Here is a 27,739-nt window from a genome sequence, read left to right on the forward strand (position 1 = left end):
AAAACGGCAGTTGGTGTTGAAAATGTCAGGTTGGAAGTTCAAGAAGGTCAGAACTCCTAACTCCTTCATTTATATAAAGAAAACTGTTCATCTGAAGGCCATTGAGTCACCTCAGCGAAGATTATTCAAGAGATACAGAGTACCCAACAAAGCACACCTACTGACAAACTCAGACAAGCGCTTGGCTCATTCCCTCTTCCAAGAGGAATCCCACGGTCTCAAACTCATCTGCCTGCATTTATCAAAGAGCACAAATGCACCTTTACAACATTTGGCTCTGAGTTTACTTTTTATGTGAATAAAATGATGCGAAAAGACAAACCATATACTAAGATAGGAAAACATACTCCACAGTTATACACCTCTTCCTTTCAAGGGTAAAAATTTTATTTTTGAGGAACTTCATACTGCACATTTTTAAAGAGTCACATAAGAAAGCAAAAATGTTATCCTCCCCTCATCCTAGAAATAAATAAGAAGGGCATAAAATTTCTTTTTAAATCACGACACTTGGAAGTTTAGCACCAGCATCCAAAATGAACAAAAAAGGAAAAAAAAGCATTTACTATATATTTCAGGTTTCTTTGGTTGGGGTTCTCCCCATGTGGTATTAATATTTCTTTTTTCAATTCATATTACCAAAACAGTAAAAACCAGGAAAAAAATATAAACCTAGTGGTTGCTGAAACTGGGGAGGTTGCTCTCTTGTCTTTTGTGCAGGCATTCCCGGGATCTCAGCTTGCTAGAAATATTGGCTGACATTTTTCTTTTGTAGTTGTCTGTTTCATAAAGAATAATAGTAAACATTCTAATGTCCACATCTTGGTTATTAGTCTTCCACATTATTGCTTGGATGTTTCTTTGGTGTTGGTAAGGTCATGGTCTGCTTTATGCTTTATCTTTTCTAATGGTCATTAATTCTTTAGGTCACCTGGAAAAAAATTAAAACCAAACTTAGAATGACAAAATGACAAAGAGTTAAAGAATAAAAAGGCAAAAATATAATTCAAGAAGCTCTAAACAGAAATCTATAGATTTGTAAACTATACATTTAATAAAACATTTTTATAAACCAGAACATTTAGTACATGGTAGTATAAACTTTATAAAATTATATGAAAGAAAATTACCATCACTGAAGCCTTTTCAAATAAATGATACTACAGAATCAATAATTCTTCATATCATTTTAGTGGCTGCACAGTATCTCCTAATATGAATATACCCCCAAATTAAGCCCTTTCCCAATGTTAGAGTCTAAGTAGTAGAATATTTGTTTCTCTGCATTTTAGATTCTTTCCTTAGAAGACCTAGAAATAATACTACTAAGTAGAAGGTTACAGCCAAATGATGGAAACACAATTCTAAATCCGTTAATGCAAGCAGATTTAAAAGAGGGAGTTTAATTCTATGCCATATATTGTCCATGCAACCCAGAGATAAAATACAATATTCCTAGCACAGCAAATATGTCTACCTGATGGAAGGCTATGAATCTTCAACCTCTTTTAACTAAAACCGAATTATTTATTTAATGAAAAGGGCAAAAAAAAAAAAAAAAAAAAAAGAAAAGGGCAACAACCCAAGAAATACTCAAAAATTTTAAGTCCTAAAAAAAAAAAAATATTTTTAAGTCCTGGGGAAGCCCCTGTGGCTCAGCGGTTTAGCGCTGCCTTCAGCCCAGGGCCTTACCCTGGAGACCCAGGATCGAGTCCCATGTCGGGCTCCCTGCATGGAGCTTGCTTCTCCCTCTGCCTGTGTCTCTGCCTCTCTCTCGCTCTCTCTCTCTGTCTCTTATGCATAAATAAATAAAATCTTAAAAAAAAAAAAATTTAAGTCCTGGAAGTTACTAGGTAAAAAACTCAGAATGAAAACAACTATGCACTTCAAAATTCCTTCAAGAGTGGCTTCACAACTGGGCCAGTCTTTCTAGTTTGATTTCTGCCTACATAAAATGCCCACGGTCTACACTGAGAAAAGACAGCAGGAAACACCAATGAAGACGGCAAGCAAATTTACCATGCCCTGTTCAAGCGCTTCACACCTGTTCTTTCACTAAATCTCTACAACCCTAGTGAGTAAATCTAGGCAGTATCCCTGTCTTATCAGCAGCAGACACGGCTGAGGCAGGGGATACAAACTGCAGTATCACCCAGCAAGTGTGGAGTAGCAGGTCCTGCACTGAGTATATAAACCTCTTGGTTCCCACTTATACTGCCCTGCCTCAAAATAAATTATACTGGTTATCAAAGGGAAGAAAACAATCTCTGAATTTATTCTGTAGATCAGTCTCCTGTTCAAACTGGCCACTGGGTGTCACAGAAGTAAAACCTTCAAAGTTTTCTTAAGAGATACTAGTATTACAAATTATGTCTAGAAAGGGATGCCTAGGTGGCTGAGTGGTTGAGCATCTGTCTGCCTTCGGCTCAGAGTGTGGGTCCTGGGATCAAGTCCCCCATCAGGCTCCCTATGAGGAGCCTGCTTCTCCCTCTACCTGTGTCTCTCCCTTTCTGTCTCTCATGAATAAATAAAATCTTTAAAAAAAATTATGTCTAGAAAAAAAATGACTATCATTAACTGTCAAATGTTTACACTCTGAAAGCCTAGAAAAATAAGGTCAAATCCCATTTTTAACCACTAAAACTACTCTTTCTCCAGAATTCTAAAGGAGATGAGGGGTCGGCCCAGATGAATCACAAAACCAGTTCAGGCTAGAAGTTAACAATACTTAAGAGAAAATATCAACTTCGGCCTAGGGAGCTCTTACCTGGTGATGGTAAAGGTGCCTGGGGAGCCTGGTGTTACTCAGCACTGCTCTGCTCGGTGGCTGGAGCGGGGTTCTCAGATGGAACTTCACCTGCCTTGGTCTAAAACATGAAACAACACCATAAATCAGAAATTATTTCAGAGGACAATGGAATGTTCAAGACCAAAAGGTCTCAAAAGTTGGAATCTTGCTGCTTATGAAGGTAAATTACTGTGCAAAATTAACTATTCTGAAGCAGGAGTCAAAAATTGGTACCACAGAAGAAAGGCCCATAAATGGCAACTCAACACCACCCACCACTCTCCATAACAAAAAGTCTCCGATACCCAACTGCTTTCAGCACATGCTTAGTTAGAGAAAGGAACCTCTCTAAATGCCATCCTTTGTTCGGGGAGCACTAAACATTTTAATTCTGAATCCTTATTAGTATGCATAATTCTTTCAGAGAATGCTTTTTAGCTGAATTCGAAGATTTGGTTTGTGTTATGTATAGGCTATTCTCTCTCCCCATAATATATATCTAGTATTAGATATATAATATTATAGAATATATATTAAAACATTATCTTTCATATGCAATATATAATATTAGGTATAAAATACTTATAAATGTTATTATAAATAACACTTTATACAGAATGCTATATAACTGACAGTTACCAGGTTATCAAGCCACTCTTAGGACGAAGTATTAAATAAAGTCTGAGATGATTAAGGATGACCTGGCAACAACATTCCCTCTGGCTGTTTGGATTTACCTCTTTGCCATCTTGTGAAGGAGCATTAGGGGGGCGGGGGCGACGCCGATAGTTGTATGGGCGCCGGTATCCACGGCGAGCAGATGGCTGGTTTGGACCATTGGCTGCTTGTTGGTTCTCTTTATCTTCAGCCTCACCAACAGCTGGGGCAGGTCGGGGGCGAGGAGGGCCTCTAGAGCAGAGAACATGAAAGAGAACAACTGCAATGGGACAGGAGGCCTCAAGAATAATCTTTATTTTTGAAGACTAAGTTAAGTCAAGTGATCAGTATTTATTGCCAGGATTATACACAGGCTAATGCAGCAAATGGAACAGAGATTTTGTTAAAAAGACAAACAAAAAAAGCCCTATTTTCCCACCATTTACCCCCCTTCATCTGAACACCTATTTGTTGTGAATAAACCTACACTAGACACACTATGATCCTGACAGGCACCTGACAGGCAACAAGGACAGGAAAATTTCAAAAGAAAAGCGATGCCTGGTATCTGCCCTCCATGAACAGTTTAGTGGAGGCAACGGGGGTTAAAAGTGGCGGAAAACTAACATTACTTTGTGCCAGAGCCTGCACTGCCACATTTGTGTTAAATACTTAATTTCAATTTCAGTGCTAAATCTGGGAGTTGGATTTATAGTGAGAAAACCCGAGAGATGTGGTAGAGAGGGCAAGTATTGGTTGGACCATAGGGAATGCTGCTTTTTTATAGTTCGAAAAAGGTAAAATGTAGTTTTCCAAAGACTGCACAGCCAGGGATTGTCAGGGCTGGAATTTACATATACCACTGTCTCCTTTCTGTTTTCATTAAAGCATTTCTATGAAGTCTCTTATTTTAAAGGTCCTCAGTAATTGATCATTAGGAGTGATTATGTCGGGCAGCCCCGGTGGCACGTGGTTTAGCACCACCTGCAGCCCGGGGCGTGATCCTGGAGACCCTGGATCGAGTCCCACCTCGGGCTCTCTGCCATGGAGCCTGCTTCGCCCTCTGTCTGTGTCTCTGCCTCTCTCTCTGTCTCTCTGTGACTCCATGAATAGATAAATAAAAAATCTTAAAAAAAAAAAAAAGGAGTGATTATGTCTAAAACTGGAATGAATTTTTGTGAGGAATAAAGGATACAGAGTGGTACAATCCTTTCCCAAAATAAATATACCTCCTCTCTATTCAGGAAACCCATAGTGGCCAACCTAAATGTGGAAGAAATGTCAATCAGGAGTGAAGGTCTACTTTTTTCATTTACATCAAGGGAACAGGTGAAGGAACAGGAGGTTTATGATATAAAGAGCTTAAGATAAGGATCTTAAGAATTGTAGTCCAATTCAGCTTTCACAAGGGATAAAGCACAAATAACTTACTCCTTCAACTATATGAACATCACTGGTGTACTACTGCCTCGTACTTACTGAGGGCTTACTATGCCAGGGACCATTATCTCAGATCCATTAGTACTTTTAAAAATTATAAAATATTCCTTAACGTCCATCTTAGAAGAAACCTGAGAACTAAGTCTTAAGAATCCAGGAACCGGGATCCCTGGGTGGCTCAGCGGTTTAGTGCCTGCCTTTGGCCCAGGGCACGATCCTGGAGACCCGGGATCGAATCCCACGTCGGGCTCCCGGTGCATGGAGCCTGCTTCTCCCTCTGCCTATGTCTCTGCCTCTCTCTCTCTCTGTGACTACCATAAATAAATAAAAATTAAAAAAAAAAAAAAAAGAATCCAGGAACCTTCAAAAGGAGACACAGGTACTAACTGGAAGGTGGGAATTTAAAGACAACTTCATCTGTAGCCTGACTTAACATCTAAATTGCCTTGGTTATCAGAATATTCACTATCCCAAATACTCTCTCGGTGCTCACTTCTTCCTCCAGTTATTTGTAGCACCACTACCGAATTACCCATCAACTAATTTACTGTTTATTTCATTAAATATAATTTCAAATTAAGTATTAATTCATACCATATGAGAGCTAACAAATAACAATAGTTTGGTACAGAGATACCTAAATATTTTGTTAAGTAGGGGGGAAATGTCACATGGCCATCTGAAGACATACTGCAGAGTTCCCCCAAAACTTAGACATGTGGTCAAAGCAGCCACTTCTTCCAGTTACATAACAGATCCATCAAACAAACCCACAAGGGTCTCATCCACTATACTCTTGCTCACAAGCTCTGCAACTGGTCGTTAGTGAAAAACATCACATACCTCCGGTACCTTGGGCGGTAAGTTGGATTTCGATGAACCGGTCCCTGCAGCTGTGTCCCCTCTGGGACTCCCTCCTTCATCTCTCCAATCTCACCGGCCTACAAGAAGGCAGTGAGAGCTGAAAATGAATGTCATACTACCAGATATAAGAGACATAGAGCCCACAGTTGCATTCAGAAATTTTTTTTAAAGTAAAATAAAAAGAGGCTTTGTTATGAAGCCAAGAACCGTCAACTTTAACTGTTTACTGATTTAGATCTTCACAAGTGATAGCAAAGAAAAACTGATTTCCATTTGAACAGTCTTTTTGCCTATCACAGAGCACGTAATTTTATTTTTTAATACTAACTTAACCTTTTGAAGTGTTCCACTCATCTCTTACAAAACAGAACGAAACAAAGCCCCTACATTGCAAAACGAAATAAAATGAATGATACACATTTGAGCCAATAGGAATCTTTTCCACTTTTCAAACTCAGACCCACTAATTCTACAGAGTATCCATTCAACCATTAATGGTTTCTACATTCAAAGGTTTTCCCGGGATCCCTGGGTGGCGCAGCGGTTTGGCGCCTGCCTTTGGCCCAGGGCGTGATCCTGGAGACCCGGGATCGAATCCCACGTCGGGCTCCCGGTGCATGGAGCCTGCTTCTCCCTCTGCCTGTGTCTCTGCCTCTCTCTCTCTCTGTATGACTATCATAAATAAACAAAAATAAATTTTAAAAAATATCAAAGGTTTTCCTATACCTCTTAACCACACTTTCACCTCTGATTGCTTCCTCTCATCTCTTTGCATTATTTAATTATAATCTTTAAAGAAATCAAATTATACTTTCTTGATGATCAGTTTATTTTAAGCTGGGGGTATAAAATTCGTTTACTGTGGAGCCCCCAGAAAAAGAAACGACTAAAGACTAACAAGACAACCCACCAGACATCTCTGAAATTCTTTATATACAGCTGCATCTCAACCTTCTTTTTCAAAATACTAACATCCCTTGCCTCTCTGTATTTCACTAAGAAAAGAGAAGCAACTAGCAAAGAATTTCCACGTTCCTTCACTCAAAATCTGCCCCTGTACTGTACTCGTGTTTGCTGTCATTTTCTCCCCTCTCCTAACCCTGGGTGTGAGTGGTCCATGCTCCTATCCAAAGCCAACTCCTCTCTTACCTCCTAGAAGGCATCGACTCCCTATCCCTCCTCCCCATTTCACTGTATCCCCCCCTTCTCTAATCCCTCATTTCCATCCAGGCATATAAACATGCTGAAATACCATCCGTCCTTTGCAATTCTAAAAAAAAAAATCACAAATTTACATAAAGTTTGGAAATCCAGAACTTAATCCACAGTCCCCGTTCAAACATCACTTGTTCCACTAATGTCCTTGACAGCCAGAAGCCCCATTCAGAACCATGCACACCCTGAATTTAGCGGTCTCTTTGCCTGAAAAAGTTCTTCAATCTTTATACTTGGCTTGCATGACTGTGACACTTTTAAAGATTACAGGCCAGGCATTTTATAAAATATCCTTCAGTTTAGGGTTGTTTGGGGTTTCCCCATGATTTAGCTTATGCATCTTTGGCAGAGAAGCCAAAGTCGCACTGCATTCTTCTCATTGCATCCTGTTGGATGGCATATGGTTTCAATTTGTATCCTTACTGACAATGTTCACTTTCAGAAGTAGTTAAGGTGGTGTCTGCCAAGGTTGCTCAGCTGTAAATTTACTCTCTCCCTCTTTGTAATTAGTGAGGAATTTGAGAAGTACTCTCAAAGTCTCTAAGTATTTCATTCCTCATCAAATTCTCAATATATTCATTTCTGTATTTATATCTGTACAGATTCATGGTTTTCTATTTTATTCAATGAGTTATAATCTGTTACTATCCTTACTGGCCAATGGGAGTCCTTTCAAGCTGGCTCATGTCCCTCTGACATGTCTCCAACATTCTTTGAGTACTTTCTTGCTTTTTGGCACAACAAGATGTTCTGGGCTCATATTGTACTTTCTCTGGCCCAGCTCTGAAATCAGCCATTTATCCAAGAGTTTTTTCTTATTGGAGAATGGTATTAGGAAATGAAAAATTGCAGACCAGATATGCCCAATGTTATTAAGGAGCCCCTGTTTCCAGGCTATTTGTACAGACAGACATAAGAAACACATACACATCCTAATACCTATATATATACATACACACATACACACACATGTATACGGTATGAGTTACACATATATAAATGTGTGTATGTGTGTGCGAATGTATAGCATATTTGACTTGCCCCTCTATAATGGCTTTAGGAGTAAGTCGTTGGTGAGGGAACGGTTAGGGAGGCCAGGAGAGAACTCACTAAATGTAAAAACAAAATCAAAGCAAACAAAAAATCCTTCCCTGATCCTGATCCTATATCCTCCTCCATTTCTCTGACGTCTTCTACAGACATACAGACTAAATGAAAACCACTCGCACCACCACAGAAACCTCAAGGGAGAATCTTTTCTTCCTTGTCCTTTGCTGTCTTAAATTAACTCTAACCAGACTTTTGCCGTTACCAGAACCCTAACCTCAAGTTAGCAAACCCAGTAATCAATTCACAGCTCAACTTCCTCTGCTTAACAGCATCTAAAGCAGCATTTCCTTTTTGAAATATATTCTCCCTATCTGGTCCTTTATCTTCCTCATCTTGCACTGTCAGTGTGCCCCAGGACTCAGTCCTAGGATCAATTTTTCAACCTACACTCACTTTATAGTTAACACCATCTGTGCCAGGGCTTTTATTATGTCCTTATGGCTCCAAAGTTCGACATAGTATCATCTCTCTGCCTCGGACTCCCTTCAGCCAGTCCCTGACATTCCGTCTGCTGTTCCTGGCCTTTCCTGGTACCTAAATAACTCACTCCCTTCATTTCATTTAGGTCTCTCCTCAAATATGACCCCAAAGACTTTGTCAACTACCTTATCTAAAATGACACCTTCCTAACTCAAGCCATGTTCTCCCTCTCAACTGTGCTTTATTTTTCTGCCTAGTTCACATCTCCACTTGGAGATAAAATTTAATGTGAAGGAGGTGGAGGGAGAAAAGATCTCCAGATGATTTCCAACTTTCCTCCAAACCCAATCTTTCTTCAGTCTTCCTGTATTTGTTCAAATCAGAAATCACAGGGGTATCCTTTACTCTTCACACCACACATTCACTCCATTATCAAATGCTGTCACTTCTAGATTTAAAATATTTTCTAAATCTGGCCACTGAGCACACCTCCACTGCTAGCATTCTCATCCATGCCATGACTAACTCTACACAGGAAGATTATAGCAGCTGGTCTCCCTACGTCCACTTTCACCTCCTGTGGTCTAGCTTCCATAAATAGTCCAATGAGCTCCTTAATATGTGTCTTCCCTGTTTATATCCCTTTACTGGCTTTTCATCACATTTAGAGTAGGTCAGCAGTCCTTATCAGTCTACCAGGCAGGCTGGATATGCTCTAAGATACCGCCCTAGGGGCACCTGGGTGGCTCAGTGATTGAACGTCTGCCTTTGGCTCATGTGATCCCAGGCTCCTGGGAATGAGTCCCATAGCAGGCTCCCTGGAAGGAGCCTGTTGCTCCCTCTGCCTGTGTCTCTGCCTTTCTCTGGGTCTCTCATGAATAAATAAATAAATCTTAAAAAAAAAAAAAAGATCTCACCCTAATCTCATCTCTGACCCCTTACAGCCTCACTCTCACTGTCCAACCACAGGAGCCTTCCTTGAGTTCTCTAATAAGCCAAGCTCTTTCTTTCTTAGGGAACTTTGATGCACAAAAAGCAGAAAGAAACAGCAATTAACATGTATGAAGGATTAGAATTTACTAGAATGATAGGATGGGAAGAACGTCTGCAGAAACGGAGTTTAAATCAAGCTCTACAACTTCTTGCCCACACAACCTTAAGTAAAAGCCGCCAATTTTTAAAAATAATCAAATCTCTTCATTTATAACAACACCAACAAAAATACGGAAGCCATGCCAATTTTAAAAAGCTACAGAAGACAGAATGAGAGTTGATTTCAAACATCTGTCACTTAGTCAAAGCCAAATAATTTATACTCCCTTTCTCCATCATATAGCTCTTTTCTCAAAGACTGCAAATAGTAGCTATTAGCTCAGTAACCAGTTCTACTTAATTACCAAGTGAAAATTAAAGTTAAGCTAGAATATTATCTTTAAAAAAATAAAAGTCATTTGGTCACTGATGTACCATGCTATATTATGTCCTTTGTATATAAGGAAAAGACTATTGGCCTGTATATTATCATTTTTTCCCCTCTTGGTCCAATAATCTTCAATTTTTATGTAGTGGAAAATGTTTGCAAAGACTTTTCTATTTGACTTCAATAATTTTAACATCCTAGAGATCTCTCTATACTTTTATGCCGTTACACTAACAACTTTGAAGTAGCCTAGCTATATGAAAGAGTTTTAGGGATTTTCATTTGATGCAGTCAACTGTCTTAAGCAGACTTCTTTAGTCAATGAACATCCAAACATGGTATGTATTAGAAAGATAGTAAGGAAAAAATGTTGAAGGAAATCTAACGATAGCTTTTATTTCACATATGGAATGGGTAAGAAGTTCAGCTCAAGTTGGAACACCTCCGTGCAATTATCAGAATAAGCACATGTTTCTCAAAATCAGTTTTCAACCAGCTTGTGCAAATGTTGTTCTACATAGCATGGAAGAATCATCTTGCTCTGAACCTTCAATTCCTAAAATGAAACATACTTTATTCTAAACAATGTAAAAAAGAATCAAGTTCTCAAAAAAATGATACATATAGATGTGCTGGCTAAATACTAAGAAAGATTATTTCAGGAAAGCACAACTAATGCCCTAAAAATAAATGTGTATTACAACCTCACTGACTCTTCCTGTTCTCCACTTCCTAGAAGCCCAGAATGCTGCCCTAAAGAAACCTACTATGCCTCATGTACCCAATCTCTCCATATATGCAAGTCTACTCGTTATTTTTAGCACATTCGTCAGGGACAGCTGGTAAAGAGTGGAGGGGAAATAACAAACAGCAATGTAGAAAGAACATAGTCATGCATGATGGGACAGGAGAAGGGTAGCAAAGAACAGACCGAACATAGTGTTCAGTCAAAACACTTAGTGGAAAAACAGAAAACAAAAACCAAGGACACCAAGAGGAAAAAGTTGTAGCTAGTGATAACAAAAAAGATATCCTATCCGAAGTCTTCCAAGTTTCTTTGGAGCTGCCAAGGTAGTACAAAGTTTATTAATTATAGGTCAAGTTTGCAAAGGCTCTATCGGTATTTCTCAATGAAAAGGGAGAATCAATAACTAATCAACAATCTCCACATCTACATTAGGTTTTCTTAATAATCAAGGCCATCTCATTTAAATGAAGGACATAGATAGATAGATAGATAGATAGATAGATAGATAGATAGATAAAATGAAGGACTTTACTTAGAAATTTTATCTATCCTGAGGCAGTGTGCTACAATCTTCACCTTTGATTTAATCATCAGAAACCCATGGGAGAGGCACCATACTATTATCCCCATTTATGGATGAGGATTAAATTGGTTATCTTGAGAGCTCACAGATTCAAGCCGCAGAAACAAGATTCAAATCCAGGTCTGCTGACTTCAGAGTTCAAGCTCTTAATGCATAACCATCCATCTCTCTATTTTAAAATATACCCTGTTCACCAGGGTGCCCAACTAGAGGCACGCTTCTGTGGTTATGCTTTTGGTACTGCTACTAGAATGGCTGCTCTGAAAAAGCACACTCGAGGCCTTGCCTCAGCTTTTGCAGCATCAGGAAGCCACAAGCAAGATTTGATTCCCGGCGGCTGGTGTTGGAGGAGGAGGAGGAAGAGGAGGCAGAGGAAGGATGGAGGGGTGAGGACTGCTGAAGACAAGTCCCAGGTGCAATTTTACCTGCATTCTGTTGGGATGGGGAAAGACCCGTGAGCGACGGTCAAAGGTCTGTCCCACGTGGTAAGGCGGGAACCGCCTCCGGTACTGAGGGCGATACTGGGGGCGGCGCAGCTGACTCCGGGCCCCAGAGAACTGCCCGTCAGTGGCAGGGGGGTCAAATCCTTCACTGCTGCCGCTCCCTTCCTCCTCCTCCTCCCCAGCGTACTAGCAAGCAAAGAAACAGAGATTCAGAAGAAGTTTCAGCAAGAACAGAACCAAAGAATACCGCTTAGGATGAGTATCACCAAAAGAAAAAAAAAAAAAAAAACTCCCCCAAAAGAATAATCCCTTCTATTATACAGACAGAATGCATTTAACCCAGGGAATCATGTGATTACCTGGGATAAACTACATTGAGATCAAAGTAGATCTGTGCAGATAAAATATCAAAAAGCAGAAAGCAAAAGCAATCAACCAATTATGAATTTAGTAGCATCTAATTAGAATTAGTGACTCTCACATATCAACCACCCCCCCAAAAAAAAACAACTACAAGGCTGGTAATAGTTAGCTCTGCCTGCTGTGTGTGTCTCAATGTTTGTCATCCACTGGGGCGAAGTCAGGGCAGAGCAAGAAAAAAAAATATTTTGTGGAGTTCAACAGGTTTGTCCTAGGAGTCCTACCTTCCTGCAGCAGTTCCCAAAGTATGGACTAGGTCTCTGAAAACCTTTCAGGGTTGGGGGGAGATGGATACAGAATTCAAACATTCTTATATAACACTACTAGAACACTATTTGCCTTTTCCCCTCTTATTCTCTCATGGGTATGTGGAGGGTCATCAAAAAGTTACAATGACATAATAGCCTCTAAGCTTACTGAATGCAGAATGAGAGATAAAAATCCAGAAGGCTTCTATCAAACCAAGTATGAGAGATTTGCAAAAATATATAGCAACATCATTCTTCTCACTCAATTGAAAAACATAGTTTTCATAAAAATGGTGTTTATGTGTAAGGAGCTTATTTTAAATCAATTAAATATGTTTTAAATGGCTGCTCTAATTGTTAATACAGTATTAATAATAGATATAAACATACAAAAAAAATTCTGGGGTCATCAATAATATTTAAGCATACAAATGAGTCCAAAAACCAAAAAGTTTGAGAACCACTGATTCATGGAATGATTCTCCATACATGTTTTGGAATAAAGTATTTACTGCACTTTTATAGTAGTAAGTAATAGAAACAGTTTCTAAATATAGGCCTTAATAACAGCAGAAACTATTGACCTACATTTTTTCCTATATTTAAACTACCATATCACATACTAATATTTTATATTAAAAAACAAACAGCCAAAAATCCCTCAAGGAATTTATTTCAAATCTTAAAGGATATAGATATGCAAATACCAAAGATAGTCAAGAGAAATAATTATAGTTTTCAAAAATGAATAAATTTAAAACTAATAAAATAATAACCCATTTATTTTGGAGGTGAGTATATTTAAGATTTAGAACCCTCCAGGACCAGCCACATGGGCAACTAAATTCTGAAAGAGAACTTTCAACTATTGCCTCGACTAGTCTAATTTCAGAAAAATCAAGCCATTCTACATTTCATAAAACCTGTATGAGACACAATTTCCAACTATATAAAAACATATTAGCATAGAAAATATACACCAACTGTATAAATTATTCTTCCTTTTGGGCTTTTTTGCTTTTTTTGAGTTTTATATAGCCAAATCTTCCATTAAGAGTTTTACAAAATAAGAATAATGGTCCTGCCATTGCCAAACATGCTCTTTCCAGCTAAGGAGAAAAGTCTTTCAATAAAATTTCTCACTAAAGTTTTTCTACCATTTATACTTCTAAATTAACCTAGTAAAGTATAGTTGGCCCTTGAACAATATGAAGGTTCAGGATGCCAACCCCCATGCAGTCAAAAATCCATGTGTAACTTCTAACTTCTCAAAAACTTAACTAAAAGGCTATTGTTGAGACTCTTGGGTGGACCATCGGTTTAGCACCTTCAACTCAGGGCGTGATCCTGGAGTCCCGGATCGAGTCCCACATCAGGCTCCCTGCTTGGAGCCTGCTTCTCCCTCTGCCAATGTCTCTGCTTCTCTCTCTGTGTGTCTCTCATGAATAAATAAGCAGAATGTTTAAAATAATTTTTTTTAAAAAGCTTATTGTTGCCTGGAAGCCTAACAATAACATAGTCAATAAACACCCAGTTTCTATGTTATATATATGATATACTGCATTCTTACACTAAAGTAAGCTACAGAAAAGATAATGTTTTTAAGAAAATCATAATGGAAATACATTTACATTACAGTACTATATTCACCAAAAAATATCTGCAATTCAAACATGTGTTATCCAAGGGTCAACTGCCATCATAACTAGAGTTCCATGAATCTGATGAACTTGAAAAAGTTAACTTGGTATAATAAATGTTATAGTAGCTCATTCCTACTCCTCACCCCCTGCACAGGTTTTCATTAAAAATTGAATAGGATTGGGATGCCTGGGTTGCTCAGTGGTTGAGCATCTGCCTTTGGCTCAGGGCATGATCCCGGGATCCGGGATCGAGTCCCACATAGGGCGGGCTCCTTGCATGGAGCCTACTACTCCCTCTGCCTAGGTCTCTACCTCTCTCTCTCTCTCTCTCATGACTAAATAAATAAATAAAATCTTTTAAAGAAATTGAATAGGATGCCACTATATGGGAAAGAAAAATACAAAACTAGGGGATGGGGGTTGGGGGATAGGAGGGGGAAGATGGGTAAGATAGGTGATGGGGATTAAGGAGTGCGCACCTGTCATGTTGAATGCTGGGTGACATATGGAAGTGCTGAATCACTGTATTATGAAATAATGCATCTGAAACCAATATAATACTGTCTGTATGTTAACTAACTGGAATTAAAAAAATTTTTTAATTTTTTAAAAATAAAATAGACCAGTAAAATTTTTTAAAAAGAGAAAAGAAAAATGCAGAAACAGAAAAATAAGATGTCATCAGGTATCTGATAAAAATAAATTTGGGCAGAGTGTTAAGATAACAAAATGAAGAGGGAAAGCATTAAGGTAAGCAGAAAGATACAAACCTATCAAAGCAGAGGGATAAATCATTCTCATTCTGCAGACATATTATTCTGGTGAGATTTTTCAAAAGGTTTCCTTGGATAATAAACACAGCCACAATCTAGTGTGCACAAAGCATCTTCAGTTTTATCCTATAGTGCCAATCCCAAGGACTAATTCTAGAAACATCAAAAAATGACTCAAATTTAATGGGATCCTCATGAACACAAATAAATGGGATTCTCTTTGGATGCCTTGTGAGTAATTTAAATTGAGCCTTCTAAGTAAGCTGCAGACAATAGTCTTGGTTGTAAACCATTTCACTTTGGTAACCAATCTAAAGAACTAAAAATCTGGAGAATTACTTACTGCTTCTATATTTTAAAAAAAATGGGAAAATGCTATGCTAAATAAAATAGTTACTTAGTCAAGGTAAATTAATACTTCAGTGGTAGTACTGTTTTTTGCCTATTCCCAAGCTATTCCTCATTCTCCCTTGCCATCCAAACACTTATCTTCTTAGAGGTCAACAGTGTTAGTGCCAAGAGATGAATAACAGGTTTATACCAATCATGGAAATCCCATTCCCCTTTGCCAGTGCATGCCACATGACTAGGTTACGGCCAGATAAAAGAGCCAAATAAAGAGAAAGCCCTTTTGACAATCCTGGCACAGACTATCTTAATTAAGCCTTCTTGTTAAAAGATAATTGTCTGTTACTTGCAGCCAAATTTGTACAAACTGATACAACTTCTGAATGGCAAGTTTCCAAAGAGACCTTTGGCTATGGATAAATGCTGGGCACTAAAAATTTCTCATCAAAAAAAAAAGAAAAATCATTTTGTGCCTCCAAGAGAAAATATATCTACTTGCTCCAAGTGTGTACACTTAATTTAGATGTGAGAATTTTTTCAGTCACCGTTTAGGAAGAGAGCATACATTACGGGGAGGTCCACGGCGTCTGCCATAGTAACCACGTCTGTATCGACGCCGATCAGCAGCGTAACGGCTCCCTTCTACAGGAACTCCGTCTGGTCCAGTCACATTGGCTGCTTCTGCACCCTGAGAAAGAAAATTAACAAAGATGGCCACAAAAGCTGAACTAACCCTCCCCACCTCCAAAAAAAAGTGAGCCTTGTACAGTCAGAATGTTAAAGACAGGCAGAATGTACTCACGAATTCCTATGGTGACCTCCACAACACACCCAGGTATTAATAAGATGAGCAGGGTGCTTGGTGTACGGATTAAAATGTAGTTTCTTTGCTCACACAACCTAAACCTTTCCTTCTTGCTTGGTTATACTAAGTTCAAGAGCAGGATGTACTTCTTTAAGAACATAAACTAGTAAATGTAACACAATTATAAAAGAAGTAATAGTAGACCAGGAAGAATGTTCCTCAATGGAAAATAACTGAGGCCTTATCTTCTTAGGAAAATGTTGAAACCTGGCGCCTGGGTGGCTCAGTCAGTTAAGAGTCTGCCTTCAGCTCAGGTCATGACCCCGGAGTCCTGGGATGGAGCCCCACCTCCGGCTCCCTGCCTAGCAGGGAGCCTTTTCTCCCTCTACCTCTCCCCACTCCCCGTTTCTGTGGGGGTGCACGCTCTCTCAGTCAAATAAATAGTCCTTAAAAAAAATAAAAAGAAAAACGTTGAGACCTGTGTGATTCTAAGAGGCACTAGGGAATAGCGATTCACAGTCTCAAATGGCTCTGTCCAGCACTGAGTTATTATTGAGAGGGAAAACTTCTCTCCATCTTGGCAGCAACAGAAAAGATGGGTCCTTAACTTAGCCAAGATCTAGGTTCCACTAATGTAGTGCCACATTAGACTTTCTCATTACCCTTGAAACAGACTTAGCGTTCTTATTCTCAGATGGACAGATAAATAGTGCTCCAAAAATATAAACAATTCAGACAAAAGAGATTCGAAAGAGTCTATTTCACACTTTACGTCAATTTGTAGAATCTCCAGTTCTGAAAACATACACAGGTAAAAAGAGCTTGGCAATGCAAAATTTTAAGAGTTCGATGGGATGATAGAGATCATTACATATCAGCATTACATATCAGCATTTGATAATGTGAAACTCCAGATTTGCAACACAGCCTATGGATCACACTGGTAGAGAAACCATTTCAATCTCCCTATTAAATGTAGTAACCTTTCTTCTTTCAACAAAACAGTTGACAAACTCTTCAGAATGTGGACCATGGAATGGTGTATATGTATATGGAAAGAGCACGTGCATAGTAGTTAACTAGTCATTCACTCAGTGTATAACTCAGCTGCCACAATTAGCTACCATGGCAATTGTACCATATATGGTTTTTAAATGATTTTATTTTTATTCCATATTGTTTTAGTGATGTCTATAATAGACTACCGATTTTTTAAAAAGCATAAAAGGCATTACTAATATTGGAATAAATATATAATAGCATAAAAAGAGTTCTATAAATATAGTTCAAGATGATCCATTAGCTCCTTGCTGTTCTTCATCTGAACAAAGTTGTTACACAGTCTTTGAAGATGTCTCTGGCTTTCCAAAATCAAAGCCAAAGAGAAAACAAAATGATTATATTAAATTTGAATTTTTTTTTTTTTTGAATGCCTGGGTGGCTCAGTTAAGCGTCTGACTCAATTTCGGCTCTGGACACAATCTCAGGATTATGAGATTGAGCCCCACAATGGGCTCCATGCTCAGCAGGGAGTCTGCTTGACAATCTCTCTCTTTCCCTCTCTGCCCTCTGCTCCTTTGTACACTTGCTCTCTCTTTTTTTTTTAAAACATTTTTTTAATTTTTATTTATTTATGATAGTCACAGAGAGATAGAGGCAGAGACATAGGCAGAGGGAGAAGCAGGCTCCATGCACCGAGAGCCCGACGTGGGACTCGATCCCGGGTCTCCAGGATCGCGCCCTGGGCCAAAGGCAGGCGCCAAACCCCTGCGCCACCCAGGGATCCCACTTGCTCTCTCTCAAACACATGTATCTTTTAAAAATTTTTGAATCTTCTTGGAATACCTAGGTGGCTTAGTAGGGTAAACATCTGCCTTCAGCTCAGGTCATGCATGATCCCAGGATCCTGGGATCCAGTCCCACATGGAGCTCCCTACTTGGGAAGGAGTCTGCTTCTCTCTCTCCCTCTAGCCCTCCCACCCAACTCATGCTCTGTCTCTACGATTTCTATTAAATAAATAAATAAATAAATAAATAAATAAATAAATAAATAAATAAAATCTTCAAATAAATGAAATTCAAAAATCTGAATCTTCTATTGAGATTAAAACATTCTTTCTGTGTATTATTTGTCCAGAAGTGCTTACAAACCACAGCATGAAAACTTTATCCTTATAAAAGAACTCTTTTTCCCAAAGCAACTTTTATTTTTAATACTATGAAAGTTATGGGGCGTATGGTTGGTACAGCTTGTAGAGCATGCAACTCAATCTTGGGGTTTTGAGTTTGAGCCCCATGTTGGGTACAGAGATTACTTAAAAAAATACTATAAAAGTTAATTTTTTTTTAAAGATTTTATTTATTTGACAGAGAGAGAGCGCAAGTAGGGGAGTGACAGGGAGCAGCAGACTCCATGCTGAACAGGGAACCTAACTCAGGATTTGAAACAGGACCCTCAGATCATGACCTGAGCTGAAAGCAAACACAAAATAACTGACTGAGCCACCCAGGCACCGCTATAAAAGTTAAATTTTAATCTACGTTTAAATGTACATTTGGTGCCAAAATAAAATATGTCCTGTAAGTTTTAAAAAATTATCTTCTCCCTCCATACAAAGGGTTCATCATTTATTAAATGAGAAATTAAAATGTCCTTTTATAACAAGCCAAAGAATGTTTATAATGATATTTAATAATCCAAAATTTTCTACTTAAATGTCACTCCTTCCCATCAAAAAGGCAAGTTAATTCATAAGAGGCTGGGGACCATTTATTATGCAAGAAAACTATGTGCCTGCACACTTTGAGACCCACCACTATATTCCCTCACCTTCTCTCCTTCAACCACATCAAATTCTACAGTTTCTCCATCTCCTACACTGCGCAGGTATTTCCGTGGGTTATTCTTCTTGATGGCAGTCTGTCAAGAGAACAGAAAGTTCTAAATGAAGCAACATCAACAGTGGCCACAGATTTCATCTTTCAAGTTTGCCTGTATTATTACTTTTTTACATTATCATTCTCCCACTAACCTGGATCTCCAAAACAGTAACAAAACAAACAAACAAAAAAACACTGTAAATCTCTGTTCCACATCATTTTCTTGATTCAGGCTACCTTTGATAATTCTCCTTCATAGGTGGATTAAACAGAATGTTTGGTTACTTGATACTTCTGTTACAGCCTGAGGATGATATTCGATACTATTAGTTCCCTCAAACTATTCAGTATCTAAGATTCTGACTGTACCTCTATCACTGGTAGGGCAGTGGTGATGCTTTGATGAATTTTTGTAGAAACACACAAATACACATCTCAGGTAGAGATGTTTCTATAGACAAGAGAAACTGCTAACCTCAAAAAGAATTGTAAACTATGTGGAGGAGAGGAGGGATGATGAAAAATGGAAAAAGGGAATTTAAAAATGCCAGTCAGATAAATATTTCTGACGGGAATACACAAAATTACCTCAGGAATGAAACATTACTGATAATCATAATCTGGCCTCTTCCCCTTGACACCCCATTTTATGGATAAGGAAACATGCGGCTGGTAAGTGATTTAGCTGAAAATCTAAAGAAACAGTCTGGAAGTACATGGGGAATGGGTAAGGGAAATTCATCTCCCTGCAGTGTTATCTATGATTATTTATTCAGTATTTGCCCCATCACACCATTCATATCTCACTCATCCCTACACATTCCCTGATGACGCATTAAAAGGTTAATGAATGAAGATATTAGGCTGCATGAGACACCTGCACCTGAAGATATGCCTTCTCAGTCAGTGTGAGGCAGAGAATAATTTCTGCAATGAATTTCCATTTCTTTCCTTGGTCACTCTAAACAGTTAAAGGGGCTCTGAGTTTCTGTGGAACTAGGTCAACCTTATTTTATAAAGCGATTAGGCATGTGTAATCCAGCCCTTCCCTTACTCTGAGGAGGAGGGAAGAGGGAGGAGGGGAAAAAAATGAGCCAATAGGCCAGAGACCTCACCCACAGAGGAAGAAAGGCAGCTCGGGACAGGATATACACGCTGCAGTTAGAACATTGAGCCATTCCAAAAACAGCCCCTCCCTGCCGACTCCTTCCCTTTTTCCTGTGAAACTGGGCAGGCCTCAACACAGTGAGGTGACTCACCACACAGCCTCATGGGGGCTGGAATCAGGTCACAGACTTACAGGCTGATGATGCTGGCCACCGGTACCGAAACTTGTGAGGTCCTTTAACTCAGGCAGGCAACAAACCCAGAGTTCCCAATCCAAAAGGTCTATTAACCTCTAGCTATTATAAGCAACATTCTTTTTCAGTCTGTTACGACTTGAAAAGTCTCTGTATCCCAACAAAAAAAATCTATCCGGATTATCGAGGTACAACTGAATTATATCCAGTCTAGCGGAAACGTAAACAATAGAAACCACAACTAGAGAGTTTCATCTTAACTATCACTAGCTCATCACACCCACCCCAAAATCTTAACTTATCACTAGCTCATCACACCCACCCCAAAATCACACATACCCCTAAACATAAGGAAACCAAAGCACAGAAAACCAGATGCTTGACAGAACTCTGCAGGTAGGGGAGCCTTGATGGCGCAGCGGTTTAGTGCCGCCTGCAGCCCGGGGCCTGATCCTGGAGGCCCAGGATCGAGTCCCATGTCGGGCTCTCTGCATGGAGCCTGCTTCTCCCTGCCTGTGTCTCTGCCCCCCACCCCCTCTCTGTGTCTCTATGAATAAATAAATAAATAATCTTAAAAAAAAAAAAAAATCTCTGCAAGTAAATGTCCTAGTGTTAGTACCTGGCTCTAGACTTCTCCTGTTTACACTAAGAGCTACCCGCATATTGGAAACAATTTGCTGAAAAATAAATATACAAAAAGAACAAGAGGAGGCATTTCTTTTTTTAACCTAGAATGCGAAACAAGTCCAGGATACACAATGAAATAAATAGCATCCCAGGCCAGAGTTTAAAGAAAGACAGAGACACTGGTAGTAGAGAAGCCCATGTTTCCCATATTGTACCCATTTTCTACATTTCCTTCAAATCCAAGGGAATATGTACCTTTTGACCTGGACATGGTGCTCACTATGCCTCATTTTAATAGCAGTGAGGACCATCCTGGGAGTCAGGCCATTTTCTCATGCCTTGGACACACACATCCTGACCATCTGCTTCACTGTGCTTGACTTACTTCAAGTCAGAACTACTCTGCTAGAGGGCCCTTCACCAAAACCCACCCAGGCAAAAGCCAGATCAGTTCCAGCCAAATGTTAAGGAGGAACCACAAAGTCAGGAAAATAAGATGCTAACATGGAAACAAAGTCCTGTTAAGGACTCAAGGCTTTAAAAATTAGAAACTGGTGAACGGAATATTACTCCACCCAACTGCAAACCTAAAAGCAGTTAATATGAAGGGACAGAAGAGTTTATCTGCCAATCTTAGAATGTGGAAGTGAGATCCCTTGCCAAAATAAAAATCACAGGAAGAGTTTAGAGTAGAGTAATAGCTTACAGGACTTCATTTTGGAAAAGAGACAACCTGAGATTACAGAACAAATGTAACACATTTAGTATCCTTCTTACCTGATGTACAAATACATCTTCTTTGGTGTCATTTCTGTTGGAAGACAAAAAAGTTCATAAATAAAAAGTACTGGCTATACGGAAAAACTTAAAAGAACAGATGTTTTATGAGTTTAGATCCCAAGACTTCAAAAAGACAACACAAATTTTTGTTTATCCTCTCCACTTCATGCAGATGCCTACAATCAGTCCTTGTGAAAAACTTCCAAAGCTGTCCTACTCCTCCATATTATTAGAGTGCTTAGATCCAAGTGTATAGATTCTACAGAAATGGTCCCTCTCATCCCCTTCCCTCTCAACTCTTCCTAAATCACGTGGAATGTAATCAGAGCCCTAGATTTCCCTCCCAGTAAAAGCAAAGCAAGACAGTTAAAAGGACAGGGCACAGCTGTGAACTAGGCTCTCCTTACACTGAAACCTAAAACAGCACCCCCCCATCCTGCCCTAACTCACCCCCCCCACCCCACCAAATCAGATAAGGAAGAAATTAAAAGTATTTTTAAGGCACGGGGATGGGGGAGAGGCAAAGAAAATGACAATATATCATCATACTCCCAAGAGCCGATAGTTGTGTTCTTGTTTCTATTCAATTAGAAGTTATCGTCGTTTAAAGAAAACACTACACTTTCTACATGGGACTTGGGCCAGACCTTACAGATCCAGCTCAATTACTCACTAGTTGTGTGACCTTAGGAAAGTTGCTTAACCAGTCTAAGACTCCATTTCTCCATCTGTGAAATCATGGATATGGTCCCAATTATCCAAAGGCCCTTCCCATTTCTCATTTATCTCCCTCACCTTTTTTTTCTTTTAATGATTGAATTCTATAAAATACGTTACTTATCGGTATTCTGGAAATGTATTTTAATTAATATTTAATCAGCAGTAGCTTAGAAATAAGAATGTTTGCAGTGCTTATAACCTTAAAACTTACTCCAGCCATCAATTAAAAACAAAACAAAACAATAAACTTGCATAAGCCATTTAAAAAGCATAGTAAAGGATTTATGAACTGCTGGTGCCATAAAGCAAGCATGCATTTCAAACATGTACAGAGATACACACACATACCGATTTATAAATCCATATCCATTTCTGACGTTGAACCATTTGACAGTGCCAAGGACTTTGGTGGCTAAAATAAGATTAAGCAGATAAATTAGTATCTGACCTACAAAGAGATAAAGCTCATATCACTAAGGTCTTGATAGCATTATATAAAGCCTAAACATACCTGAGGAAGCCATTAAAGGCTTAATTCTAAAACACAGGAAAAGAACGTGGTACAAGGGAAGATCTCATAGGAAAATATTTTTCAGAAGGGTAAACCTCTCTTGTTAAACTTTTCAGTAAAGTCATAAGATAACCAGTGGTCATAAGTCTATACAAGTCTGCAATAATTAAAATTGGCAAACATTGTTTAAAGGAAAAAGACACACACACACACACACACAAATACTCTTTAAGATGAAGCTTTAATGCTGAAAAATTATAAGTGCAAAAGAAGGGTCACAGTGAAAGAGAAGGTAGATAGATAAACAAGGTTAAGTCCCAATGACCCTAACACATCACTCTCACACTTTGACACCTTAAGCAAACTTTACTAGTGAAACAGCAGCTCCTACAAAGCTACTGTTTTGTAGCTAATCTACAAAGACATAAAGTAACTTGTCTAGTTGCCAGATGGGGGCCCATCAGAGGAGTCAAGAGTAATAATAGAACTGATGCTGTCTCAATCCCAGTCTGTACTCACCACCCCGAGACATGATGTAACAGGCCTTTCCAAACCATAGTGATGAATCTGGGCTTCTGTTTCATTGTTTACCCTATCTATCTCCACAGTTGGGGAGAGTCAAACTCAGCATTTTTTTTTTTTTTTTTTTTTTACAAAATCCCCCTCTTACACCTGATTGTCTCGACTTTCTATCAAGAATAGGACAATCTCTGTACAACACCACACTTCACCAGAATTCAACAGAAAGAATCTAAATAATATAGTCATATAACCTCAACTTCATAGATGCATATTTCAGCCATCAAGGATGATTTGAGAAGACTCCTTTGAATCAATTCTGAGTGCTAAATTCAGAACCTCTAGGAAAGGCCTACATCTAAGTTCAGGAAATGCATAAAACAATTAAAGACTCAATGAAACAGGAAATATGACAGTAAGTATACCTTAAAAAAAAAAAGGCACAGCAAGAGAAGGAAAGTAACAACGTTAATCCATGTTCTAGGAGAGATGCAAAGTCTGTAACTTCCAAGGATAAACAGTAAGGATTCAGTTTTTAAATTCAAGACTAAAATATTAATTAGGACAGCTTTGTTGTGGGCATAGTTCTGAGTTTTGCTATACTGATATGTTTAAGGAAATATTCTAGCTCTCTTTGTAAGAAGAAAAATAAGAACAACTCGTTATGCCTCCAAAATCATTCACCCCACCACTGACTGAGCAATCTCCAGCTCTATGGCCCAGTAACAAAGATCTCTCTACTGAAGACACTGAACCATTGGAATCTTAATTTTAGGCCACTGTCATCAGAGCAGGTCAAGAAAGAAAAACAAAAAACAAAAAACAAAAAACAAAAAACAAAAAACACCACCACCTTTTAGATCTAAAGGTACACAGAAGACACTCATTTTCCATAAACCTTACTTTTAAGTCACATGTTATTTCAAAGGGTAGGTTTTATTTTGTTTTAATTTTATTTAAATACAATTTGCCAACATAAAGTAGCTCATCGTGTGTCAAAGGATAGGCTTTTTGAAAAAAAAAAAAAAAAAAAAAGGATAGGCTTTTTGTGCCACCGTTTGTTTGCCCCAAAATTAATGAAAATATAAAGACAGGAAATCTTTGATTCATTGTCACATAGATAATGTCAAACAAATAATCTTGATTAGAAAGGCAACACTGATATAACAGAAACAAAGCTGAAAATTAACTTTTTATAAATTTATTTTTTATTGGTGTTCAATTTGCCAACATATAGAATAACACCCAGTGCTCATCCATCAAGTGCCCCCCTCAGTGCCCATCACCCAGTCACCCCCACTCCCCACCCACCTCCCTTTCCACCACCCCTAGTTCGTTTCCCAGAGTTAGGAGTCCCTCATGTTCTGTCTTCCTCTCTGACATTTCCCACTCATTTTTCTCCTTTTCCCTTTATTCCTTTTCACTTGAAAATTACTTTCAAGTCTAACTTCATCCCAGGCTGAAGTTACTCCCCAACGTAGTATTTTTTTTTAAATTTCCCGATTCCACAAATATTCCCAACGATGTATGATCAAACATTCACACACACACCTCTTGCTTTAAAACCAGACTCAGAGGAGGAAGTGAGAAGGTGCAGGAGGAAGACCACGTAGAAGCAGGAGGCTTCCACCGGGCTTCTTGGGAGAGTTTTCTTTCACTTAGGTCAACTACTCCCCTGGCCCAGGGCTACCCACTCAAGTCAAAGGTTGTGTGAAGGAAGGAGAATGGGAGAACCCAAGAGCAGAATTCCATTTCAGTCAGCACTGTGCCTGGCCCATCTGAGGCACCCGTGTGTTTGTCTGGCAAAGGAGAGGAGATAGCAGGACACACTGGACAGGGACAAGCAGTATTGAAATGTCATGGAGAAGGTCGTCCTCCATTTAAGAGTTGGAGTTACAGCAGGGAGATGAAAGACCTCCCAAATCCTCTCCTGCAATGAGGTAGAGGCTTAACAGCACCATGGAAATGTTAAGGAAATGTTAAGGAAATTTATCTGCTCCCTTCATCTTTCAAGAAACCTGCGTTTCAGTTTACAATCCAGCAGTCTGGGCACCGGGGTGGGGGTGGGGGGGGGTGCTCAGGGGCTGAGCCTCTGCCCTCTGCCCAGGGGGTGATCCTGGAGTCCCAGGATGGAGTCCCATATAGGGCTCCCTGCATGGGGCCTGCTTCCTCCAAGTCTCTGCCTTTCTGTCTCTCATGAATAAATAAATAAAATCATAAATAAATAAATAAATAAAATCATAAATAAATAAATAAATAAATGCCAGTTTAGTTTAGATCCAGAAGGGTCCAAGGATCAAGTGAAAACATGCAAACACTCCTGTATACAAGAACAAGTCAGCATCAAGAATATACCCTAACGGGATCCCTGGGTGGCGCAGCGGTTTGGCGCCTGCCTTTGGCCCAGGGCGCGATCCTGGAGACCCGGGATCGAATCCCACATCGGGCTCCCGGTGCATGGAGCCTGCTTCTCCCTCTGCCTGTGTCTCTGGCCTCTCTCTCTCTCTCTCTGTAACTATCATAAATGAATAAAAATTAAAAAAAAAAATTAAAAAAAAAAAAAAAAAGAATATACCCTAACACTGCTCTGGAAAACCCAAGGTGGTCTCTCTCCCACCTCTCCCTTGGTGGTGTTCCAAGACACACTTGTTGGAAACAGGCTCACAAGACAACACTGACCTGACTTAAGTAACTTCTAGTCCAGCAAAATGAGGGCAATTTTGTTTCCAAACCTACGCAGGTTCCACTTAGCATGTTGCCCTCCTCAAAGAACTCAGCAAAAGCCAAGAAAACAGGCCTCTCCCGGTGGGGAACATGGAATCGTTTTATACTTTGTTCACATTCTCTCTTCACTTTTTCTTCCTAGGAAATTGGGGAGGCAAGGCTCAGAGAGCTCAAACATGCCCCACCCAAAGTACTGGAAATTGTTCAGAAGCATCCTCCACCACCTCCTAACTTTCCTATTTAAAAAAAAAAAAAAAAAAAGAGTGAATGCCTTAGACACCCTTCAGAATGTTTATTCACCGCCCACCTGCTTCGCAAACCCGCTCCACGCCTCCCCGAGGGCGTTGCTTCTGCCCGCCCCGCGCTCCAACAGGCGACAAAACCCACAGGGACCCCAGGGACCCCAGGGACCCTTTCTGCTGCTCCGCCCCGCACCCCTGAGCGGCTCCGGTTCCCGCGTGTCTCCCGAAGTTGCAAGTCCCAGAGGAGGAGGAGGCTTCGAACCGGCGTCACTCGCACGCACCCGACCCACCAAGGTTTTTCAGCCGCTGCGCCAGGCGCGCTCCCGCAGCCCGGGAAGAGGGACGCGCGTACGCGGTGGGAAGGCACCGCCTGGCTCTTCGCGGCCGCGGGCACCGGGAGCGCAGGACGTGGGACCCACATCCAAGTTCCCGGACGGGATTGCAACACCTCCCGGCCGGCATGTGGCCGCCAGGGCATGGCGTCTTTCCCGTGCCCATGCGGGAAGGGCGTCCGGGACAGACACCTGAGCCTGCTCCGCCTCGCCCTCCCGGCGCCCGGCCCCCCCCCCCCCCGACTGCTCCCCGAGGGCACTGCTCTGCTCGCCCGGACCCCAGGCGAGGGCTCGACGGTGCCCGTCCCACGTGTCCGTCCCCCCACCCCGGCCCGCCGCTCGCTCCTCTCCCCTTGGGGCCGAGGTGTTCGCCACTCCTGGGACGCGGGACAGTGCCCGCGCGGGGGGACCGGGGCGAGGAGGAGCCCAGCCCGCCGACCCGGGAGCGGGAGCCGGAGCGGGAGCCGGAGCCGGAGCCGGAGCCGGAGCGGAGCCGCGCGCGCGGGGCAGCCCGGAGCGCAGGGCTGCGCGCGCCCGGGAGCCTCCGCAGGGCGGGCTGGGGACCCCGACTGTCACTCTGCGGCCCCGGGGGTCCCGCACCGCAGCTGCCCGCACGTGCTCGGCCGCCCCCGCCCCCGCCCCCGCCCCCGCCCGCCGCCGGACTCACCGAGAACTTTCTTCTCCGCGTCCTCACCGCCGGCGGGGGCCGAAGAGGCGGGGGCCGCGGTGCCCGTGGCTGCGGGGGCCGCGTCCCCACCGGGGTTTCCCGCGGCGAGCGCGGCGGGCGGCGGGGCCGCGGCCTGGGGCGCGCCGCTGCCCCCCGGGCTCTTGGGCGCGGGGTCCTGGGGCGCCGCGGGGGCCGCCTCCGCCGGAGCCTGCGGGAGGCTGCTGCTGCTGCTGCTGGTGGTGCCGGTGGCCTCGCCCGCCTCGCTCATGCCGCCTCGTCTGCTCTCGCTCGGGCGCTCGGTGGCGGTTGGTGGGCGGTTAGCGCGGCTGGCGGTCGCGGCTCCGGGGCTCGCTCTCGGGAGGCCGGTGCGGATCGCGCGGCGCAGGCGGCGGCCGGGGGCGTCTCGCGGCGGAGGCGGCTCGAGCTCTCGGGCTGCGCGCTCGCTCTTGGGCTCCTCGCTCGATCTTACTGCCCCAAAAATGGCCCCGCACAAGTTTTTCTAGGCGGCGCA

At 41.2% G+C, this 27,739-nt stretch overlaps 1 protein-coding gene across 1 annotated transcript; it reads right to left on the reverse strand.

The window, feature by feature from the left end:
• Window positions 1-369: 369 nt before the first annotated feature.
• YBX3 (Y-box binding protein 3) lies at window positions 370-27,739 on the reverse strand. Its single transcript, NM_001003127.1, is given in 9 exon segments — window positions 370-931; window positions 2,768-2,867; window positions 3,526-3,697; window positions 5,729-5,826; window positions 15,686-15,808; window positions 18,756-18,845; window positions 21,511-21,544; window positions 22,582-22,645; window positions 27,229-27,739. Coding segments are annotated over 8 exon segments (915 nt in total). The 5' UTR covers window positions 27,497-27,739; the 3' UTR covers window positions 370-931; window positions 2,768-2,801.

The sequence above is a fragment of the Canis lupus genome, chromosome 27 (assembly GCF_011100685.1).
Source record: "Canis lupus familiaris isolate Mischka breed German Shepherd chromosome 27, alternate assembly UU_Cfam_GSD_1.0, whole genome shotgun sequence".
Lineage (NCBI taxonomy): Eukaryota > Metazoa > Chordata > Mammalia > Carnivora > Canidae > Canis > Canis lupus.